The 20003-nt window shown below is 37.4% G+C and overlaps 1 protein-coding gene across 10 annotated transcripts in view; it reads right to left on the bottom strand.

The window, feature by feature from the left end:
• The window catches only part of DENND1A (DENN domain containing 1A), a 536262-nt gene that overhangs the window by 475284 nt on the left and 40975 nt on the right, over nt 1–20003 (bottom strand). For 9 of the 10 annotated variants that reach the window (XM_060411818.1, XM_027966460.2, XM_027966462.2 and 6 more), the window contains exon 2: nt 12626–12696. In XM_060411818.1, the coding sequence (XP_060267801.1) occupies nt 12626–12696 (71 nt within the window). Of the gene's footprint in view, nt 1–12625; nt 12732–20003 lie in introns of those variants that run through there. The other variant, XM_027966463.2, reaches the window with a different exon arrangement.

Below are 20003 nucleotides of genomic sequence, written 5' to 3'. Positions count from 1 at the left end.
AAGAAGGAAATGCAAAACGTGTTGTGAAATAACACCAAAATAAATTCAAAGGCTAGAATATAATTTCCTAAAAGTTAAATTAAAAGTTTCCTAAGCATTTAAAACATGAGGTCCAGTTCCTGTCTTACAGAGCTCATATTCCACTTTCTAGAGTCTAGCATAGCGCTGAACCTAAAGTAAGAGCTCAAAGAATAAGTGATTAAAACTGTAACCAAAAATTAAATATATAGGAACTCAGTTATGCAGATTCCTGGGGAAATAAGACTTATATGACAGTGTTTGAGAAAGCTGAAGATACACATTTTTCCGCACCAAAACTTCATCATTTTGGTTGTTATTCTAAACTATATCTCACTGCTTTTTTGAAAAGTATATTTTAATAAAACATTTTTCTGATGACTGCAGTGAATATTTATTTTGGCTGCCTAGCATCCATCCATTCTCCCTTCCTCTGGTAATAGCACCAGATTTTCCTCTGGGGAACAACCCGGCCCCATTCTCAGCTACAGATCCCAAACAGCACTGAATAGGCCTCCCACATACACACTCCTTCACTCCTCAATTGGCATCTCAAAGTCACCCACTCAAAACCATCATGATTGGTTCACAGAGCAGTCTATGACCCAAACAAGGCCTCTTACAATGGTCCTTGGGTTAATGGCTCAAAATAAGATAAGATACTCTTCCCACTTGGGTGACTAAACTGGTAGATACAAATTTTGGATTTGCTAGTGGCTATCTTTGCCATCATATAGGGACCACTTGCCCAGCAATGAACACAGAAGACAGGAAACCAAGAGCTAAAGGTATGACAAATCTATGAAACCATACGCAGAACACCTAGATCCAGCAAAATCCAAAGCCAGTTTTACCACTGCAGCTTCTCAGTACTGAGAACCAATAAATTCCCTATTTCGCTCAAGCCAGATTTCACTGGGCTTCTGCCATTCTCAGCAAAGAGAATCTAATGCAATGAAGTCATCAACATAATCAACTGTGCTGATCAATATAATACAGAAAAATCTTCAGGGCAAACCAAAGCACACAGGGTATAAGCTAAGAGATCCCCATGAATAAAATATTTAAGTTTGAATGCTTGGATTCTGAGAAATCTACTTTGGCTAGTTTGTTGTCCTTCCCATTTTTCAGCTGCGTTAGACTGATAACAATTGTTGGACAGTAGAGTTCTACACAGATAGGAAATCTTGTGTTAAATAAAAATAACATAGTCATTTAAAATAACAGTATAATAAAATTAATAAAATATTAATTAAATTATTAATAAAATATACTCTGGAATAAATCTGACCAAAATAAATACAAGAACTACATGAGAACTACAAAACTCTGATGAACAAAATCAAAGAATTAAATAAATGAAGATATATTCCATGTTCACAAATCAGAAGTCTCAATATTGTCAAGATGTCAGTTCTTCCTAACTTGATTTAAAAAACAAACAAAATCTGAAGACTGACATTAACTGACTTCAAGACTGATCGTAAGTTATAGAAACCAACACAGGATGACATTGGTGAAAGAACAGACAAACGGATCAATGAATCAACAGATAGCCCAGAAACAGACCCACAAAAATTAGTCAACTGATCTTTGCTAAAGCAGCAAAGGCAATACAATGGAGCAAAAACGGTCTCTTTTAACCAATAGAGCTAGAACAACTGGACATCCAGATGCAAAATACTGAATCTAGACACATACTTAATCTTTCCTTCATGCCTCACAAAAGTTAACTCAAAATAGATCATGACCTAAATGTAAAACACAAAACTAAATAGCTCATGATCTTGGGCATTGTGATGACCACAAACAGGACCTATGAAAGAAATGACTGATAAGCCAAACTTCATCAAAATTAAAAACTTATGCTCTGCCGAAGACAATATCAGGAAAATAAGAAAAACAAGCTATAGACTGGAAGAAAATGTTTACAAAAGACACATTCAATAAAGGACTGTAATCCAAAATATACAATGAATTCTTAAAGCTCAAACATAAGAAAACAAACAACCCAATTTAACAAATGGGCACATCTTAACAGAAACCTCACCAAAGAAGATAAACAGATGGCAAATAAACGTAAGAAAAGATGCTCCACATAATATGTAATCAGGGAGATACAAATTAAAACAGTGATATACCACACACCGCTGTACACCTTTAGAATGGCCAAAATTCAGAACACCACCACCACCAAATGCTGGTGAGGATATGGAGCAGCAGGAACTCTCATTCACTGGTGGTGAGAGTGCAAAGTAGTACAGCTACCTTGGAAGACAGCTTGGTGATTTCTTACAAAACTAAACAGACTCTTGCCATAAAATCCAGCAATCAGGCTCCTTGATATTCACTCAAAGGAGCTGCAAACTTATCTCTACATGAACACCAACATGTGAATGTTTATTAGAAATTTTATTCATAATTGTCAATACCTGGAAACAACCAAGTTGTCCTTTAGTAAGTCAATGGATACACAAACCATGACACATCCAGGCCATGGAATATTATTCGGCACTAAAAAGAAATGAGGCATCAAGCCATGGAAAGACATTAAACAATATGACTAAGTGAAAGAAACTCATCTGAAAAGGCTACATACAAATATGATTCCAACTATCAATATATGACAATCTGGAAAAGGCAAAACTGGAAAGAGTAAAAAGATCAGTGGTGGGGATCAGTGAGTGGACAACAGGGAGGGCTAAACAGGTAGAACATGAAATTTCTAGAGCAGTGAAAATACTCTGTATACTATAATGATGGATATATGTCATTATACATTTATCCAAATTCACAGAATATACAACACCAAGAGTGAACCATGACATAAACAACAGACTTTGGGTGATTATGACAAGTTAACGTAGGTTCAACAATTGTAACAAACATACCACATTCATGGGAGATGTTGATAATAGGAGAGGTTGTGCAGGTGTGAGGTAGGCATATCCAGGAAATTTCTGTATCATCCTCTCAATTTCGCTGTGAACCTAAATCTTCTCTTTAAAAAAATTAAACCTTTCAAAACAATAACAACAGCTATTATTTGAGAACTTTCCATATCCCAAGCACTAAGCATTTTACTTTAAGGGCCTCCATTTTATAGCTGAGAAAATGAGGCTCTGAGATTGGTATTTTGTGACAATAAAAATAAACTCACAGCTCATACGGATTTTATTGTTTAGTAGATCAATGAATTCCTAGTCCACCTAGAAGGCCATAGGCCTAATACAGTGAACCACAGATACAGCAAGAAGAAACACACTGCTGTGAATAAATCAAAAATTGTGAGACTTTCCTATTTCGTAATTTATACCCATATGGCCCTTAAATCACACACTTTAGAAACAGGAAGAAATCTGGAATCAGTTCCAAATAACCAAACATTAAGAAAATACATTGCTCACTTTCTGTTACTTTGTAAGAACAGCAATTCAGTCATTCTACATACCAATTTAGAGCATCAACACTGTGTAATAAAAAAACTTAGCTTCAAGCAAGGATATACAATTAAGGTAAAATTTAAAATGTGATTTCAATGGAAAAAAAAGCAATTTGAAAAAGGCATAGAGGAGGGCTTCAGAGAAATTAAATGTTCTGTTTCTTAAGTTGAGTGTTAGGTACATAAATTTACCTTTATTCTTTAAACTATACATATACATACATATATATATAAGTTGTGTCACAGTTTTTATAAACTTGTTTAAAGAATACAATCACACTAGAGTTCAAATCCCAACTCAGAACTTTGAACAAGTCATTTCCTAACTGTAAGCTTTAATCATTTAATATTTATTGAAGGTCTACTATACGCCAAGCACTACTCTAGATGTTAGAATAAACAAGTTCAATAAACAATTTCCACTTTCATTGAACCCTACTTATCTATGCAATTGAGATGATACTTATTTCATTAGGTGGTGGGCAAAAGCTTAACTGCACTGAGCTCTCACTAGGCTCACCTCTAGTTTAAAGAAACAATCACTGTAACAATCCTAAAATACAAAACACACTGTAATTCTCAAAACTACCCCTGACTTTGAAGCTTCGCCAACTAAGGTCTGTCTAGTCAAGGCTATGGCTTTTCCAGTAGTCATGTATGGATGTGAGAGCTGGACTGTGAAGAAGGCTGAGTGCCGAAGAATTGATGCTTTTGAACTGTGGTGTTGGAGAAGACTCTTGAGAGTCCCTTGGACTGCAAGGAGATCCAACCAGTCCATTCTGAAGGAGATCAACCCTGGGTGTTCTTTGGAAGGAATGATGCTAAAGTTGAAACTCCAGTACTTTGGCCACCTCATGTGAAGAGTTGACTCATTGGAAAAGACTCTGATGCTGGGAGGGATTGGGGGCAGGAGGAGAAGGGGATGACAGAGGATGAGATGGCTGGATGGCATCACTGACTCGATGGACGTGAATCTGAGTGAACTCCGGGAGTTGGTGATGGACAGGGAGTCCTGGCGTGCTGTGATTCATGGGGTAGCAAAGAGTCGGACACGACTGAGCGACTGAACTGAACTGAAGAGTACAGTGAGGTAAGGTTCCATGCCTCTATCCCAAACAAGATATTTTCTAACTGGAGTATCAGGTACTTAGAGTTAAGAGAAATTACAAAGATTAAGTAATCCATGTCTTTTGAGTGAGTGGTAATTTGTTCCTATTACACTGCTACAAATCAGGATCCATATCTTAACACTCTATAAAGTGTATTTAATTTTACTGGAAAATTCAGAAGAAGCAAAATAAAAGCTAAAGTAATCAAGTAATAAAAGTAACAAAATTTTTTTAAAATTTAAAAATAAAGTAATAAAGCAAAATAAAAGCTAAAGTAAAGGCAGGAGGAGATGGGGATAACAGAGGATAAGATGGTTGGATGGCATCACCAACTCGATGGACATGAGTCTGGGCCAATTCCAGGAGTTGGTGATGGACAGGGAAGACTGGCACGTGGCAGTTCAGGGGGTCGCAAAGAGTCGAACACGACTGAGAGACTAAACTGAACTGAATCATGCTGAATCAAAAGCAAAAAACATCGGAAAAAAACAAAAACTCTAAGTCAAAGAGATACATGCATCCCCATGTTCATAGCAGCACAATTTACAACAGCCAAGATATGAAAATGACCCAACTTCCCATCAACAGACAATTGGTTTAAGAAGATACAGTGTATATACACTGAGTAGACTACTACTCAGCTATAAAAAAAGAATACTGCCATTTGCAACAACATGGAGAGACCTAGAGAATATCACAGTAAGTGAAGTAACTCAAAAAAGACAATTATTATTATTATACAATTATTATACAATATCACTTATACATGGAATCTAAAAACAAAGGAATCTATATACAAAACAAAAACAGACTTGGATACAGAAAACAAACTTATGGTTAACAAAGGGGGAAAAGGGAGGGATAAATGAGGAATATGCAATTAACAGATACAAGCTACTATATGTAAAACAGATAAACAATAAAGATTTACTATATGGCACAAGGACCTATTTTCAATACCTTGTAATAATCTATAATGGAAAATAATCTGAAAACACACACACACATATATATACACATATATACAACTGAATCCCTTTGCTATACCTTCGAAAATAACAATATTATAAACTAAATTTCAATTTTAAAAAAAGAAATTTGCATCTTTCATGAATGAAAACTGTCTTTCCCCTTATTTTTTCTATAAGCCTGATTTTTCTTTCCCTATATATCTGATTTCCTTACTGCATGCGCAGGTCATATTAGACAGCTATTCTGGGGAAGATGTCACAGGAATGAAGTTAAAGTCCTGATTCTACCACTTGTGGCTGAACAACTTGGACAAATACATTAAACTCTTCAAGCCTCAGTTTCCTCAAAAGTAAGACTCATCTTAGAGGGTTATTCAAGGTTTAAAAAGGAATACTACAAATGACTGGGACATAATAAGGACTCAATGAATGTTAGCTATTTTATCACCACTCTTTAAAAATTTGCTGTGATTTATTATCCTATTATTGAAAACAAGAAGATGATAAATTTTGTTAATACCTCTAAGAACATTTTAACCTGAGGGAAAACAACTCTCAAAGAACGCTTTTTTCCTCCTCTTTATCTTTTAAAGAGACAGCATAAATTGTTTATTTTTCAAGTCAGTTTTTTTTAAATAGCTAATGATGATCATACACTGATCACAGGCTAAGACCCCAGAATCAGAGTCCTATGAATGAAGCTCAAGAACAAATCTGGTTCACAATTATTTTAAGTGGGCCAACACTCAAGTTTTCTTCATGAAACTGCTAATTCAGAAATGTGAACAGATACTCAGGAGAGATTTGAAAGCCAGACGTTTTGTTTTGTTTTTTAAGGTTACTGCTCAACTCCAAGGTAGCTGAAAAACTCAGTCAACCAAAGCATCACGTCTTAAGCCTTCTTTTCACAGAGTTCTCACAACAGTTTCTCAACCTGACTATCTACTTCTTTCTAAAAACACTGGGAGGAGAGCAGACAGAGGGAGGCTGGTCTGGGAACAGCCTTGACAATCTCATGCTGCCACTCCCAGTGTGAAGCAACCGCCCAGAAGAGTGCTTACAGCAGGGTCAGAGATGCCAGCTGTAAGGAGACACTCGTGTCTGAAACGCATTCCGGAGTGTCAGCATGGTCAGTGCCATCTGATCAAGGGACTGGGCAGGCTCATCTCTCTTGCAAGAGCACCCTTTTTGAGACCTTCAGTCAGATAGACTGAACTCAGCTCTAGGAACTTTCACAACTGGAGGTGACTGTATTCCTATTCTGGGATCCCTATGTAAGGTGGGTTCTTGAACAAATAGACAAACTAGAGAACATAAAATGAAGCTGGCAGAAAAAGGCACTAAAAAATTAAGAACAAAGTAGATCAAAGATCCACTCAAAACGATCTAACTTCTTTTTCTAAACATTAAAACCACATACCTAAATAACAAGATTATACACAAAAGATATTCACTGGCATTATTTACAACAGGAGAATCCTGGAACCAATCTAAAGATGTAATTATCAGTAAATATAGCACATAGATATGATGTCATAATTTATAGCAACTAAATTGATTTTTACAAAGCTATATTAATAATTTTAGGAAAAGTTTAATGATTCAAGGGAGAACAAGGAAAACACATAGATGTAACATAAGTTCGGGGGGGAGTTTATATATTTACACACATACAAGGCTATAAGAAAATAAATCAAAATATTAGTTAGTACTGAGTGATAATTTTTCTCTATAATTTTTCAAAATTTTACACATGGTCAAAAGCTAGTTCAAAAACTAGTACAAAAACCAGCTACTAAAATTTTAAAGGTAAATAGAAAAAATATACACTATGATAATCTGCTAATACATACTCAAATAAGTGGAAAATTTTGTGTATTTTTTTTTACAATGAGAACATAATATATCACAGCATAAGAAAAATCGTAAGAATGAAACTCTCACAGAAATTTATAGAACAAAACCTATACTGACTCCTCCAATTAAAGACCCATAAAGTAGTTTCAGTGCTCTGTAACCCACCTTCTCACAGCAGGGAATTAATCCCGCTGGGGGATGCAAACAAACTTCAAAGAGAAGATTATGCCCAGACACTAGTAGTATACAGCGTAAGGTTTATACCTAAATTTATTCAGGTATTTTGTCAGAGATTAGAGATGCAGATCCAAGAAACAAAGACTAATTTTAAGACAGATTCTTTACAGTCATCTAAATGGGAAGAGTAATCCATTAAATAGTATCTGAAAAAGGCAAATATAAGCTGTATTAGAAGAAAGAAAGGTTGTATAAGTAGACAAAAGTTATCTAAAATCAAATATTTGACAGCTGATTCACTGGTATTAGCAACTGGGAAATCTTACAAATTCCCAAACAAAGTAAGCGGTACCATGAGTTCAGCGTGTATACCCAAATTTTATTTGCACAAACTTTGGGAGAAGGTACCACTCAGTGTCAGGTCTGGATACAATATCTAAGTAGAACGGACAAATTACATGTCTCTTCCATGGTGTCATGGAATGCTCTTCAGAGCACAGAACACATGACAGTTAACAACACCTTCATGAGTTCATACATGATTCGATGGACGTGAGTTTGAGTGAACTCCGGGAGAGGGTGATGGACAGGGAGGCCTGGCGTGCTGCGATTCATGGGGTCGCAGAGTCAGACACAACTGAGCGACTGAACTGAACTGAACTGAATATTTCTTACTGGTCTTTCTGACATTTCTCATTCTTTTATTGTGAGGTAATTTTTAGGTGTTACTTAGAAGTACCTGACCATTTTATAAAAACATGTTTTATGTAGAAGAACAGCGTATTTTAGTAATTTGGCTTTATTTAGTTTCCCAATTTTAAAAAATTATGGATAAGGAATCAAATTTAAGTTTAGCTTTTCTGGATATTAATCATCTAATAGAAAATTAAAATACTTGACATATTAAAGAATGTGAAAGACAAAACTAAGTTTCTTGGAAGAAAATACAGGACAATAGCTTCATATCTGTAGAGTAGGAAAATATCAATAAACTGTAGGTATGAAAATCAAGAAGTTTTGATCAAAGATACCAGTGAAAAACAAACTATAGAGTAGGAGACAATGTCTACAACCCACTTGATCAGATAACATACATAATGTACAAACAATTTCTTATAAAACAACACAGAAAAGATAGAAAAAATTTAAAAATGATTAAGCCTTGAACAGGCACTTTAAAAATGAAGATATTTTGAGAGGTCAATAGTGTATGAAAAGGTGCTCAATCTCATTAGTCACCAGAAAAGTATACAAATAACAATGAGGAGATACTACTATACAACTATCAGGTTGGAAAATAACTCCAAATCTAACTGTATTAAGGACTGTAAAGATGTTGAATGACAAAGACCAAACACCACTGGAAGTAGTATAGATGAGCAAGATCAACTTTGAAAAACAGGTTAGTGTGATCCAGTAATCAAGTATAGTATATATCCTATGTATATACATGCACCAGGATTTAGGTATTGATATAAAGCCTTATAATTGCTATCACATTGCTTGTAATAGCCAAAAATGGCAAACAACTTCAAGTTCTTTCAACAGCAGAATCAACTGTGATATAATCTTAAAGTATACTATACTGCAATGAAAATAAATGACTACAGTACACACAGCAACACAGAGAACCCTTACAGACTTGATTAAAAAAGCAGCAAAACTACACACAGAATAATTCTATAAAATTCAGAAACAGGCATTATTACTAAATTAAATTTTTCAAGGAGGTAAACTTATATGGTAAAACTACAAAGAAAAACAAAGAAATGAGTATCATGAAAGTCAGGATAGTAGTTACCTCTGGAAAAAGGGAGGCAGGGACTTCTGGGGCGCTGGCCAGCCCCACCTCTAACATTTACAGGGCCTAGGCAAGAGTACAAACTGAGGTCCACAAACCATATGCCTAAACATTTCAAAGATGTGAAATAAGCTAACAAACTATTAAATAAAATATGTTCCATTCTCCTATCACAAGTACTTGGAAGGCCAGATTCACACTGAGAATTCTTGAGTTCCTGAGAGTGCTATGTAGGAACATGGTTCACAGAAAACTGACCATCGGCCATCTCTCCCTTTTCCATCCCACAGTGCCAGGAACCTCACACACAGGGATGCAATCACCTCCACTCCCAAGTCCAAGCTCCATGCCATCCCCTACTCCCCACAAACAGATACCCTGAGGGCACCCTTTGGGTCTAGGGGTGTGTATACCAGCAGCCAGTCGACCCTCAGAAAGACAGACCCCAGGGAAGATTCAGACTCTGGAAATAAGACTCTGGGGCCACTGGGTCAAGAAATTCTTAGATGTGAGGTACTCACAGTTTGTCTAGGATGGAAGGATTCATGATCTAAGCAAGCATGTCCCACAGACCCTATGGACTCCTTGCCTGAAAACAGCACTTTAGAAGAGGGCCAAAGCATAGGACAAGGGCAGGAGTTCTCTTGCCACGATCAGAATTTCCTTAGAACCAAGCAATATTATATGTCTTCACCCGGATAACAGTAACAAGGATACTCACTCTGTAACTATTAAACTGTACACAAAGGTTTAATGTATTTTTTTCCACAGATAATGGAATGGACATCACATCTCTGCTGATGTGATACACATTGATCTGCAGCATTGGAGGCAGACGCTTTAACCTCTGAGCCACCAGGGAAGCCCGAGAAGGGCATATATGATATTCGAAATACTCCTATCCAAAATCCATAACCTGAATCTAATCATGAGGATAGAATCAGATTCAAACCCAGGGACTTTCTATAAAACAAGAGACCTAGGTTCTTCAGAAACATGATATAAAGATTAAAAAAGGGAGGAAGGGATTGCAAAACTATTCCAGACTGAAAGAAACTAAACAGCTGTGAAAACTAAATGGATTACATGATCCTGAATTGGATCAGAGTGGGGAAGTGCTATAAAGGATATTATTGTGACAACTGATTAAATATGGACAAAAGACATTAACTTTCTTATTTCAATAATGGGACCACAGTTATTTAAGAAAATGCCCTTATTCTTAGGAGATATATTCTAAAGTATTTAAGGGTGAAGGGTCACAATGTCTGCAACTTATTCTCAAAATGTTTAGCAAAAAATACAGTGATCAAGCAAATAAGGCGAAACAGTAACAACTGATGACTCTAAGGAAAGCGAGTATACACTTAACTACTCCTGTAACTTATCTTTTAAAATATTTTCAAAATTTAAAGTTTTTAAAAAGTAAACTAAAGGGGTTAAATCAGACAAGAGTTGCCTACAGGGAGAGGAATTAGATAACTGGGAGAAGAGGATATGGTAAAGACTTCTCGTTTTGTACACTCTTCCATCTTATTTGCACTTAAACTTTGTTCATATTCCCCCCAAAAAATTCATTTTAACTTTGGGAGGAAATAACTATAGCACTGAAAGGGGGAGCAATAGCAACTGTAGAAATAAGAAAAAATTTTGTCCCTAAATCTATCAAATCACAGCCATCACCAACTAGCTACTCTGTCAAGTAGGCTCACAGAGGTACCACAGCTCAAACACCCCTAGTATCAGCTACCTCCCTTCTCAATCCAGTAGTTTGCACAGTTAGAGGCATAACTTAAGATGAATATTCACATTCTAGTTCCAGAACAACCATAAGTTTATAACATGTCCCATTAATTCAGAAAGTTAAGCACCCAGGGATCAAACCCAGGTCTCCCACACTGCAGGTGGATTCTTTACCGTCTGAGCCACCAAAGAAAGCCAGGAATACTGGAGTGGGTAGCCTATCCCTTCTCCAAGGGATCTTCCCTACCTAGGAATCTCCTGCATTGCAGGTGGATTTTTACAAGCTGAGCTATCAGGAAAGCCCCAATAAGTTTATAATATGTCTCATTAATTCAGAAAGTGAAGCTCACACAGTTTTCACTTTTGATATTGAGAAATGCAGTTAAGAAATGCCAGTGACATTGTACAAAGCCCTGGAGATGCCATGGAGAGATGTGTATAACATGGTCACTGTCCTCAAGAAGGCAACTTAGCAGAGTGAAGAGGACTTGGAACCAAAAGCCCTTGCTATTCCACACAGTAGCTATAAGATCTTGGTAAGTTATCTGACCTCTCAGATGCTACTTTCTCATAGGCATAATGGAGATGCCATCCAACTATCTTTAAGAGTTGTACTGTAAGAACTAACTAGGTACATCAAGCATGTAGGAAAATAGAACAATAGATACTCAACAAAAGGTAGCTATTTTATGAGCATTACAATCTACTTAAAATAATGAAGTAGAAAACATGCTCAAGGTTGTACAGCCAATTATAGGCATAACTACCATTGGAATCCTGATTACTCCAAGTTTCTAATCCAAATAAATTCATTCTCCATAAACACCAAATAAATATACACAACTGCTGTTGTGTAGACCAAGAGATGCTCCCTGATAAACCTTTGGCAAACACATCACTCTCTTAGGCACCAAGAAAAAGAACACTAGGCCAGAAGATGATTTTTGCTCATTAACCAGGAAGGATTTTAGCTCAAAAAGTGATTTACTCAGCCTGAACAAGATACTCTAATCTTATCCAAGAGCCTGTTGTCCAAGAATACATGTCCAAATTAGTCCAAAAGCTAAAGCCAGAAGAGGTGTTTCTTTCAACTAATTTTCAACCTCTTTTTTAACCAGCTGACATAAAATTTACTGAATTAAATCTATTTCAAACATCTCCCAGGTAAGTGGCAGAGATTTCCCTTTCTATTATTTTATAACTTAATTCTAAACACTCTTTATTAGCAAGGTGATAATATTTCATACTAAAATGTTGACTTCCAGGTATCTCTGAAAGACACAAACTAAAATCCAATGGTTATAATGAATAAAGCCATAATTCAAGGCTATTAAAGCAATGACTCTTAAATTGTTCCCTAGGATGATGTGGGCACAGATAAAAGGGAAAGACACTTAAACACACTTAAAGATAAATAACAGTTTAGAATATTCACATATTATCCAATGTGCATGGCTATGTCATACAATAAACAAACATGCCATATCATAATGAAACATGCAAATACCTGAAAGAGTGCCACCTGTCCTAGGATAGGCCACTTCAACATACACTTCAAATGTGGTCTCTGGGTTTTGCCTACAAAAGAAACAGACCATGATTACTGACAAGGACTGAGGCAGCATGATACAGAACATGCAGGCTGTGATACAGGGCAAAACTTGATTAAAATAATTAGCTCTGCAACTTAATGGCTGTGGAACTTTGGACAATTACTGAACTTCTCTGAGCCACAGCCTTCCTAATCTATAAAATGAAAATACCTAAGCAGAATTATTATTGTGAAATGTAAAGAAAACAAACCAAAATTGCCTAAATACAATGTCTAGCACATAATAGGTTAGCCGTTGTTATGATTTTACAGATGTTATATTTCCCATTTATACAGCTGGATCTCCAAAACCAAAAGAAAAATTTTGAGGAAATTCAAACTAAGGCAACACTAGCCCAATGTAACGTGCTCCCTCATATTCCAGGATAAAATATTCAGGTGATGACATTAACTTGCTTACTTACAGATGTTAAAGACTCAAGAGAAACAGTATCCTATCTCATTAGGCTATTATGAAGACAGGATGCTAATCTAAAATTTAAGATACTGTTTCCTCACAGCAGGGGCGGGGAGGGGTGGGGGGTGGCTTCCCCTGCATTGGCGATGGCAAGTATGTGAATGTTTATTACTATATCCTTTTACCTTTTTATGTCATGAATATTTCATATTAAGTTTTAAAAAGATCACAGCACTAACAAAATGTTAACAGTTGTTCATTCTGAGTGACAAGAACATCGGGGTTATATTATCTTTGTATTTTCTCTTTTCTCTTTGATTCTAAAACTACAATAAAAAGATTATTTCCAGATTGCAAGAAAATCATTTAGCAGAAAAAAATGTTACACATTCAAATGTCTATGACTGAATTCTATTTTAAACCTGACAACAAAGCTCAGAGAAGAAACTCTGAGTTGCCTAATCAGATCTAAGGGAATTGCAATCAACTAAATACCTTGAATTTGCCCAGCAGATTCCACTTTCCAAAATAACTATATCATTTACCTCTCTTTATCCTCATTACAATCTTATGAGGTAGGTGGATCAGTCATCACCCTCACCATACAGGTGAGGAATCTAAAGCAGAGAGAGTCTAAATGACTTGGTAGTCCCACAACTAGTTAGAAACATAGCCAGAACTGCAACTCAGACCTCCAGGCACTCAAATTCTGGGTTTCACTGATTCCAAGATTAAATTTTTCTCCCACATTTTCTCATGTTTTACAATCTATTGCATCTTACAAGTCTAAATGGCAATTTTTCTTTCTTAGTAGTACATATAATAACAGTGCATCTTACAAATAATGGCATCTTAGACTCAATATTGTAATACTCCCTCCAATTTGTTAGGAGTAGTTGCCAGTCAGGGATCTACTATTTCTCTCGTGAAGAACCATCATTTCCTTACTGAAGAGAATTTCGAATGTGCTTTAAATAAGTACCTACAGTGAAAAGAGTTGCCTGCTCTAAAATTCAAGGGATTTAAATATACCTTTGTCAAATACAATTTTTAAATTAGACAATAAATCAGAGTATCTTACTTAACTAAAAGTAAACTCAAGTTTTAAGAAAGCTATTTAAAAATGCTTTTGTACTTTTTCTTTCCCCTGCAAAAGGGTACAAAAAGACCGACAAGGTCAGCATCCCTTGGTCACCAAAACATTTGCGGAAAACACCATATGGAAAATCCCTTGATTCAAATGATCTAAAAGTAAAGGGTTTGTTGAAAGAAAGGAATATTCTAAGTTCACCTGAAGAACACCAAGAAGATTCCCTCTAAAACGTAGAAATATCTTTATGCCTATTTTGCAACTGGCTGAATTTCATCTCAGAATTTCATTCCTCTCGATTAAGATAACAGCTTTCAAAGTGTGTTCTGCGGGACCCTGGGACTCCATGGAGATTCCTCAAGGATTCCATGCATTTTTTTTTAACCCAAATGTCCACTTTTAAGTTTATTTTTCTCTATTTAAAAAACTGAAAGGAACAAACTTGAGCATGCAAAGGTGTTACATACCAAATTTGTTTTTTTTAACACTGGAGCATTAATTTGTGCCACTAACTTGAGGTGGTTTGTACAGATCTGCTGTCTAACTGAAGAACATTCTAACGGTGTCTAAACTCTCTGCTTCTTCTCCCTTTCTCTTCAACACTTCGGCCAGGCTTCTGAACTCACCACACCACCAAAACAACTTGTCAGGATCACCAGTGTCTTCCCCATTGCTAAAATGTGCCAAAATGGTCAATCTCAAATGCTTGTCTTAACCTCTCAGCAGCATTTGACACAGCTGATTGATTTGCCCTCCTTCTCCAAATACTTTCTTCACGTGCCTGCCAGGACATCACTCTCTAGCGGTATTCTTCCTGCCTTACTGGCTGTTCCTTTGGTGATTCCTTCTCAGACAAAACTCTCCTACCCTTGAACTTAGTGCTAGACCTCTTCCTGCCTACACTCATTCTCTAAATGATCTCATTCAGTCTCATGGTATTAATTACCAGGCAAATGCTGATGAGCTCCAAAGTCCTGTCTCCAACCCGACTTCTTCCCGGACCCTAGATTCCCTCATCCAGCTGCCTGCTCAACATCCCCATCAGGATCTTTAAGAAGAATTTTTAACTTAACAAATGGCACTTTTCCTCCTCAAACCTGCACTTCCTGATATCCAATTACTCAGGCAAAAAAAAACAAAAAAACAAAAGACATCAAATCTGGTATCACCCTTCAGTCCTGTTTTATATGCCAAATCAATCAGACAAATTATGTTGATTTAATCATCAAAATATACCCAGAATCTCAATGAGTCTCAGCATCCCCAACCAACCATCCTTGATAGATCATCAACATTTCACCTCAATTACCATAATACTTTAACTGGTCTCATTGCCTTCTCCCTGCCTTCCTACAGTCCCTTTTATTCCAAAGGTCAGGCTATAGCAGTCCTCTGCTCAAAACCTCCCCAAGACTTCCCATACCATTCAAACTAAAAACCAAAGTCTTAGTTCTGCAGATAGACGGTGGTGATGGTTGTACAACAACATGAGAGTACTGAATATCACGGAACGATACACTTAAAAATGGAAAACAGACTTGTAGATATGGGGGGAGGAGGGAGGGAGGAATACAAAGAGTAGCATGGAAACATACACTACCATATGCAAAATAGATAGCTGGTGGGAATTTGCTACATGACTCAGGGAGCTCAAAGAGGTATTCTGTGACAACCCAGATGGGTAAGAGAGGATGTGAGGTAGGAGGGAGGGGACATATGTATACCTATGGCTGATTCATGCTGAAGCATGGCAGAAACCAACACAATATTATAAAGCAATCATTCTTTAATTAAAAATGAATTTCTTTAAAAAGAAAATCAAATATAACTAAAAGTGGTTCAGTTCAGCTGCTCAGTCGTGTCCAACTCTTTGCAACCACATGAATCACAGCACGCCAGGCCTCCCTGTCCACACAAACTCCTGGAGTTCACTCAAACTCATGTCCATTGAGTTGGTGATGCCATCCAGCCATTTTATCCTCTGTCGTCCCCTTCTCCTCCTGCCCCCAATCCCTCCCAGCATCAGAGTCTTTTCCAATGAGTCAACTCTTCACATGAGGTGGCCAAAGTACTGGACTTTCAGCTTCAGCACCAGTCCTTCCAAAGAACACCCAGGACTGATCTCCTTTAGAATGGACTGGTTGGATCTCCTTGCAGTCCAAGGGACTCTCAAGAGTCTTCTCCAACACCACAGTTCAAAAGCATCAATTCTTCGGCACTCAGCTTTCTTCACAGTCCAAATCTCACATCCATACATGGCCACTGGAAAAACCATAGCCTTGACTAGACGGACCTTTGTTGGTAAAGTAATGTCTCTGCTTTTGAATATACTATCTAGGTTGGTCATAACTTTCCTTCCAAGGAGTCAGCGTCTTTTAATTTCATGGCTGCAGTCACCATCTGCAGTGATTTTGGAGCCCCCCAAAATAAAGTCTGACACTGTTTCCACTGTTTCCCCATCTATTTCCCAGGAAGTGATGGGACCAGATGTCATGATCTTCGTTTTCTGAATGTTGAGCTTTAGGCCAACTTTTTCACTCTCCATTTTCACTTTCATCAAGAGGCTTTTTAGTTCCTCTTCACTCTGCCGTAAGGGCAGTGTCATCTGCATATCTGAGGTTATTGATATTTCTCCCGGCAATCTTGATTCCAGTTTGTGCTTCTTCCAGTCCAGCGTTTCTCATGATGTACTCTGCATAGAAGTTAAATAAGCAGGGTGACAATATACAGCCTTGATGTACTCCTTTTCCTATTTGGAACCAGTCTGTTGGTCCATGTCCAGTTCTAACTGTTGCTTCCTGACCTGAATATAGGTTTCTCAAGAGGCAGGTCAGGTGGTCTGGTATTCCCATCTCTTTCAGAATTGTCCACAGTTTTTTGTGATCCACACAGTCAAAGGCTTTGGCATAGTTAATAAAGCAGAAATAGATGTTTTCTGGAACTCTCTTGCTTTTTCCATGATCCAGCGGATGTTGGCAATTTGATCTGTGGTTCCCCTGCCTTTTCTACAACCAGCTTGAACATCTGAAGTTCACGGTTCACGTATTGCTGAAGCCTGGCTTGGAGAATTTTGAGCATTACTAGCGTGTGAGATGAGTGCAATTGTGCGGTAGTTTGAGCACTGGTATTGCCTTTCTTTGGGATTGGAATGAAAACTGACCTTTTCCAGTCTGGTAAATTTTATGTTATATGCATTTTACTACAATTTTTTCAAAAATGAGTAGGAAAAAAGTCCTTACAAGGTCCTACATGATCTGGCCTCTCCCTATCTCTCCAATTTCATTTCAGAATTCTCTCCTCTTGCCCACTGCATTCTAGCCACACTGGCCTTCTGTCTGCCCCTCAACACACCTAATTCATTTCTATCTTGTGGCCTTTTGCACTGATCATCATATAGATGGCTCTTCCTGTCATTCAAAATACAACTTATACCTGACCTCCTCAAAAAGTCTTCCCCAATACACTCTACCATTGAATTTTAATTCTACACATCACAGCAATCACAACCTTGTTTCTCTCCTCTAAATGTAAACTGCAGGAGAGTAGGCATTTTTGTCTGTCATACCCACAAGTGTTTCCCAGGTGCCTAAACAGTCCCTGGCACACAGCCAGAATCAAATATTGAAAAGGAATAAAAGAAGTACAGACTTGCCTTCCCAGAGTCTAAAAAATTTCAATAAATGATAGGAGTGATTATACACTTCTGTGACTCAAATTTCAGCACATTAAAAGATGAGATTTCAAGCCCCATCTCCAGCGTATCTGGGGCAGAACCCAAGAATTGGCATTTCCAATAAGTACCCAGATAATAGTGATGCTGCTGAACTAGTGATCACAGTTTAAGAACCACTGATCTAGTTAAATGGAACTCTTCATCTAAATAATTAGTACATACAATATAAAATAAACATAAGGTATACCTCAATAATCCATATCAACAGTGCTTTTGCAATAAAAGATTTCAAAGGAAAAAAGTATTTGTGGAAACAATGACGCTAACTTCTCTTCTACAGTTACCCATAGTCATTGCCTCATTCTAATGAATTATAAACCTACCAAACTTTCTTACTCAGTTCAAATAGCTGCCAGAGTTCTATTAAATGGTGCCAAAGATTACGATAGTTTCTTCAGGAAAAAAAAAAATGCTGACTACCACACTAAAAACAAACCAGACTATACATGTTATTGTCATACTTACCCATGATCATTTACATGTTGTATTATAGAAGAAGTAGTGATTAATGTTGTGACAAGTTTAATAACATACCAAGCAATATACATAAGGGCCAATGAAGCCAATGAAGATAGAAGCATTTTCTGTTGCTGCTGCTGCTAAGTCGCTTCAGTCGTGTCCGACTCTGTGCGACCCCATAGAAGGCAGCCAACCAGGCTCCTCTGTCCCTGGGATTCTCCAGGCAAGAATACTAGAGTGGGTTGCCATTTCCTTCTCCAATGCATGCATGCATGCTAAGTCACTTCAGTCATGTCTGACTCTGTGCGACCCCATGGACAGCAGCCCACCAGGCTCCTCTGTCCACAGGATTCTCTAGGCAAGAGTACTGGAGTGGGTTGCCATTTCCTTCTCCAAAGAAGCATTTTCTACTTCTCTGCAAATTAAAAAATAAGCTTTTAAGTTTCTCTTCTAAATGCAAATGACCAAGCGACTTAATATTTTCATTAAACCATTAATACATTAACAATTTCCAGAGACTCTGTGGAACTACCTTGAGACTACTTACTTCCTCCATTACTCTTTAAGATGCTTAATATTTTCAACTACTTGGAACTGAAAATCCAATTTCTGTCCTAGTAACATTCCTGCCAATTCAGTACATGTAATGATGCTAAGAATACCATGTTCTGAGTCACTTTCCAATACAGACCCAAGATTTCCCAGAGCACATCATATCTTAACATATTACCATGGAAATGTCCTGCTTCTGCCATGGGATCCCATCATCAATTGCCTCACACTCCTATACCTCCATGATCTGAACGCTGCCCATCAGCCAAGCTTTTTTTTTTTTTTGCCATCCACCCTTTCCTTGAGTGGTCTTGCACCCTAAGATCCAGCCATAGGGAACTACTTGTAGCTCTCTGAACAAACCATGCTCCAATTCTCTAGTGACAATATCATTACCATACCACTACTTGTACCTACTGTTTCGAATGTGCAAAGCACGATTACGTGATTAAGCACTTTACATGCATTATCTCAGTTAACCTTCAACAACCCTATAAGTATTACCCCCAGTTTAGAGATAAGGACCCTGAAACTCAGAAGATAAACTAGCCAAAGTCAAATCAAGGAAATGGCAGAATCAGCATGCATCACCCAAAAGCACTAACCACTTTACAATTCTACCTTATTCAGCTGCTCTTCTGCAAAGAACTGTCTTTCTAGTCTTTTCCACTTGACAAATTCATTCATCAAGCCTTAGCTCAGGCATTTCCTCCTCTCTTGGAAGCCTTCTCAAGCCCCCACCCTCACATCCTAGACTGAGTTAAGTGCCTCTCCACTGTACTATCATCTCTGTGCAAATGTTATTGCACTTCCACATTTTTGCAGCTCTAACACATTTGACCCTGCTGCAGTTACAATTACCTGGGGAGCTTTTAAAGTCCTGAGGCTCAGACCACACCCCAGAACAATTAAATCAGAATCTCCAGGCATTGTTTTTTTTTTAAACCTCCCCAACTTATCCCAATGTGTAACCAGGAGAACCACCACTGTGCCTCTAATTAAGTATCCATCTTCCCCACTAGACTGGGAGCTCCTTGAGGGC

This window comes from Ovis aries, chromosome 3, assembly GCF_016772045.2.
Source record: "Ovis aries strain OAR_USU_Benz2616 breed Rambouillet chromosome 3, ARS-UI_Ramb_v3.0, whole genome shotgun sequence".
NCBI classification, from domain to species: domain Eukaryota; kingdom Metazoa; phylum Chordata; class Mammalia; order Artiodactyla; family Bovidae; genus Ovis; species Ovis aries.
This window is presented reverse-complemented; position numbering and strand designations above follow the sequence as displayed.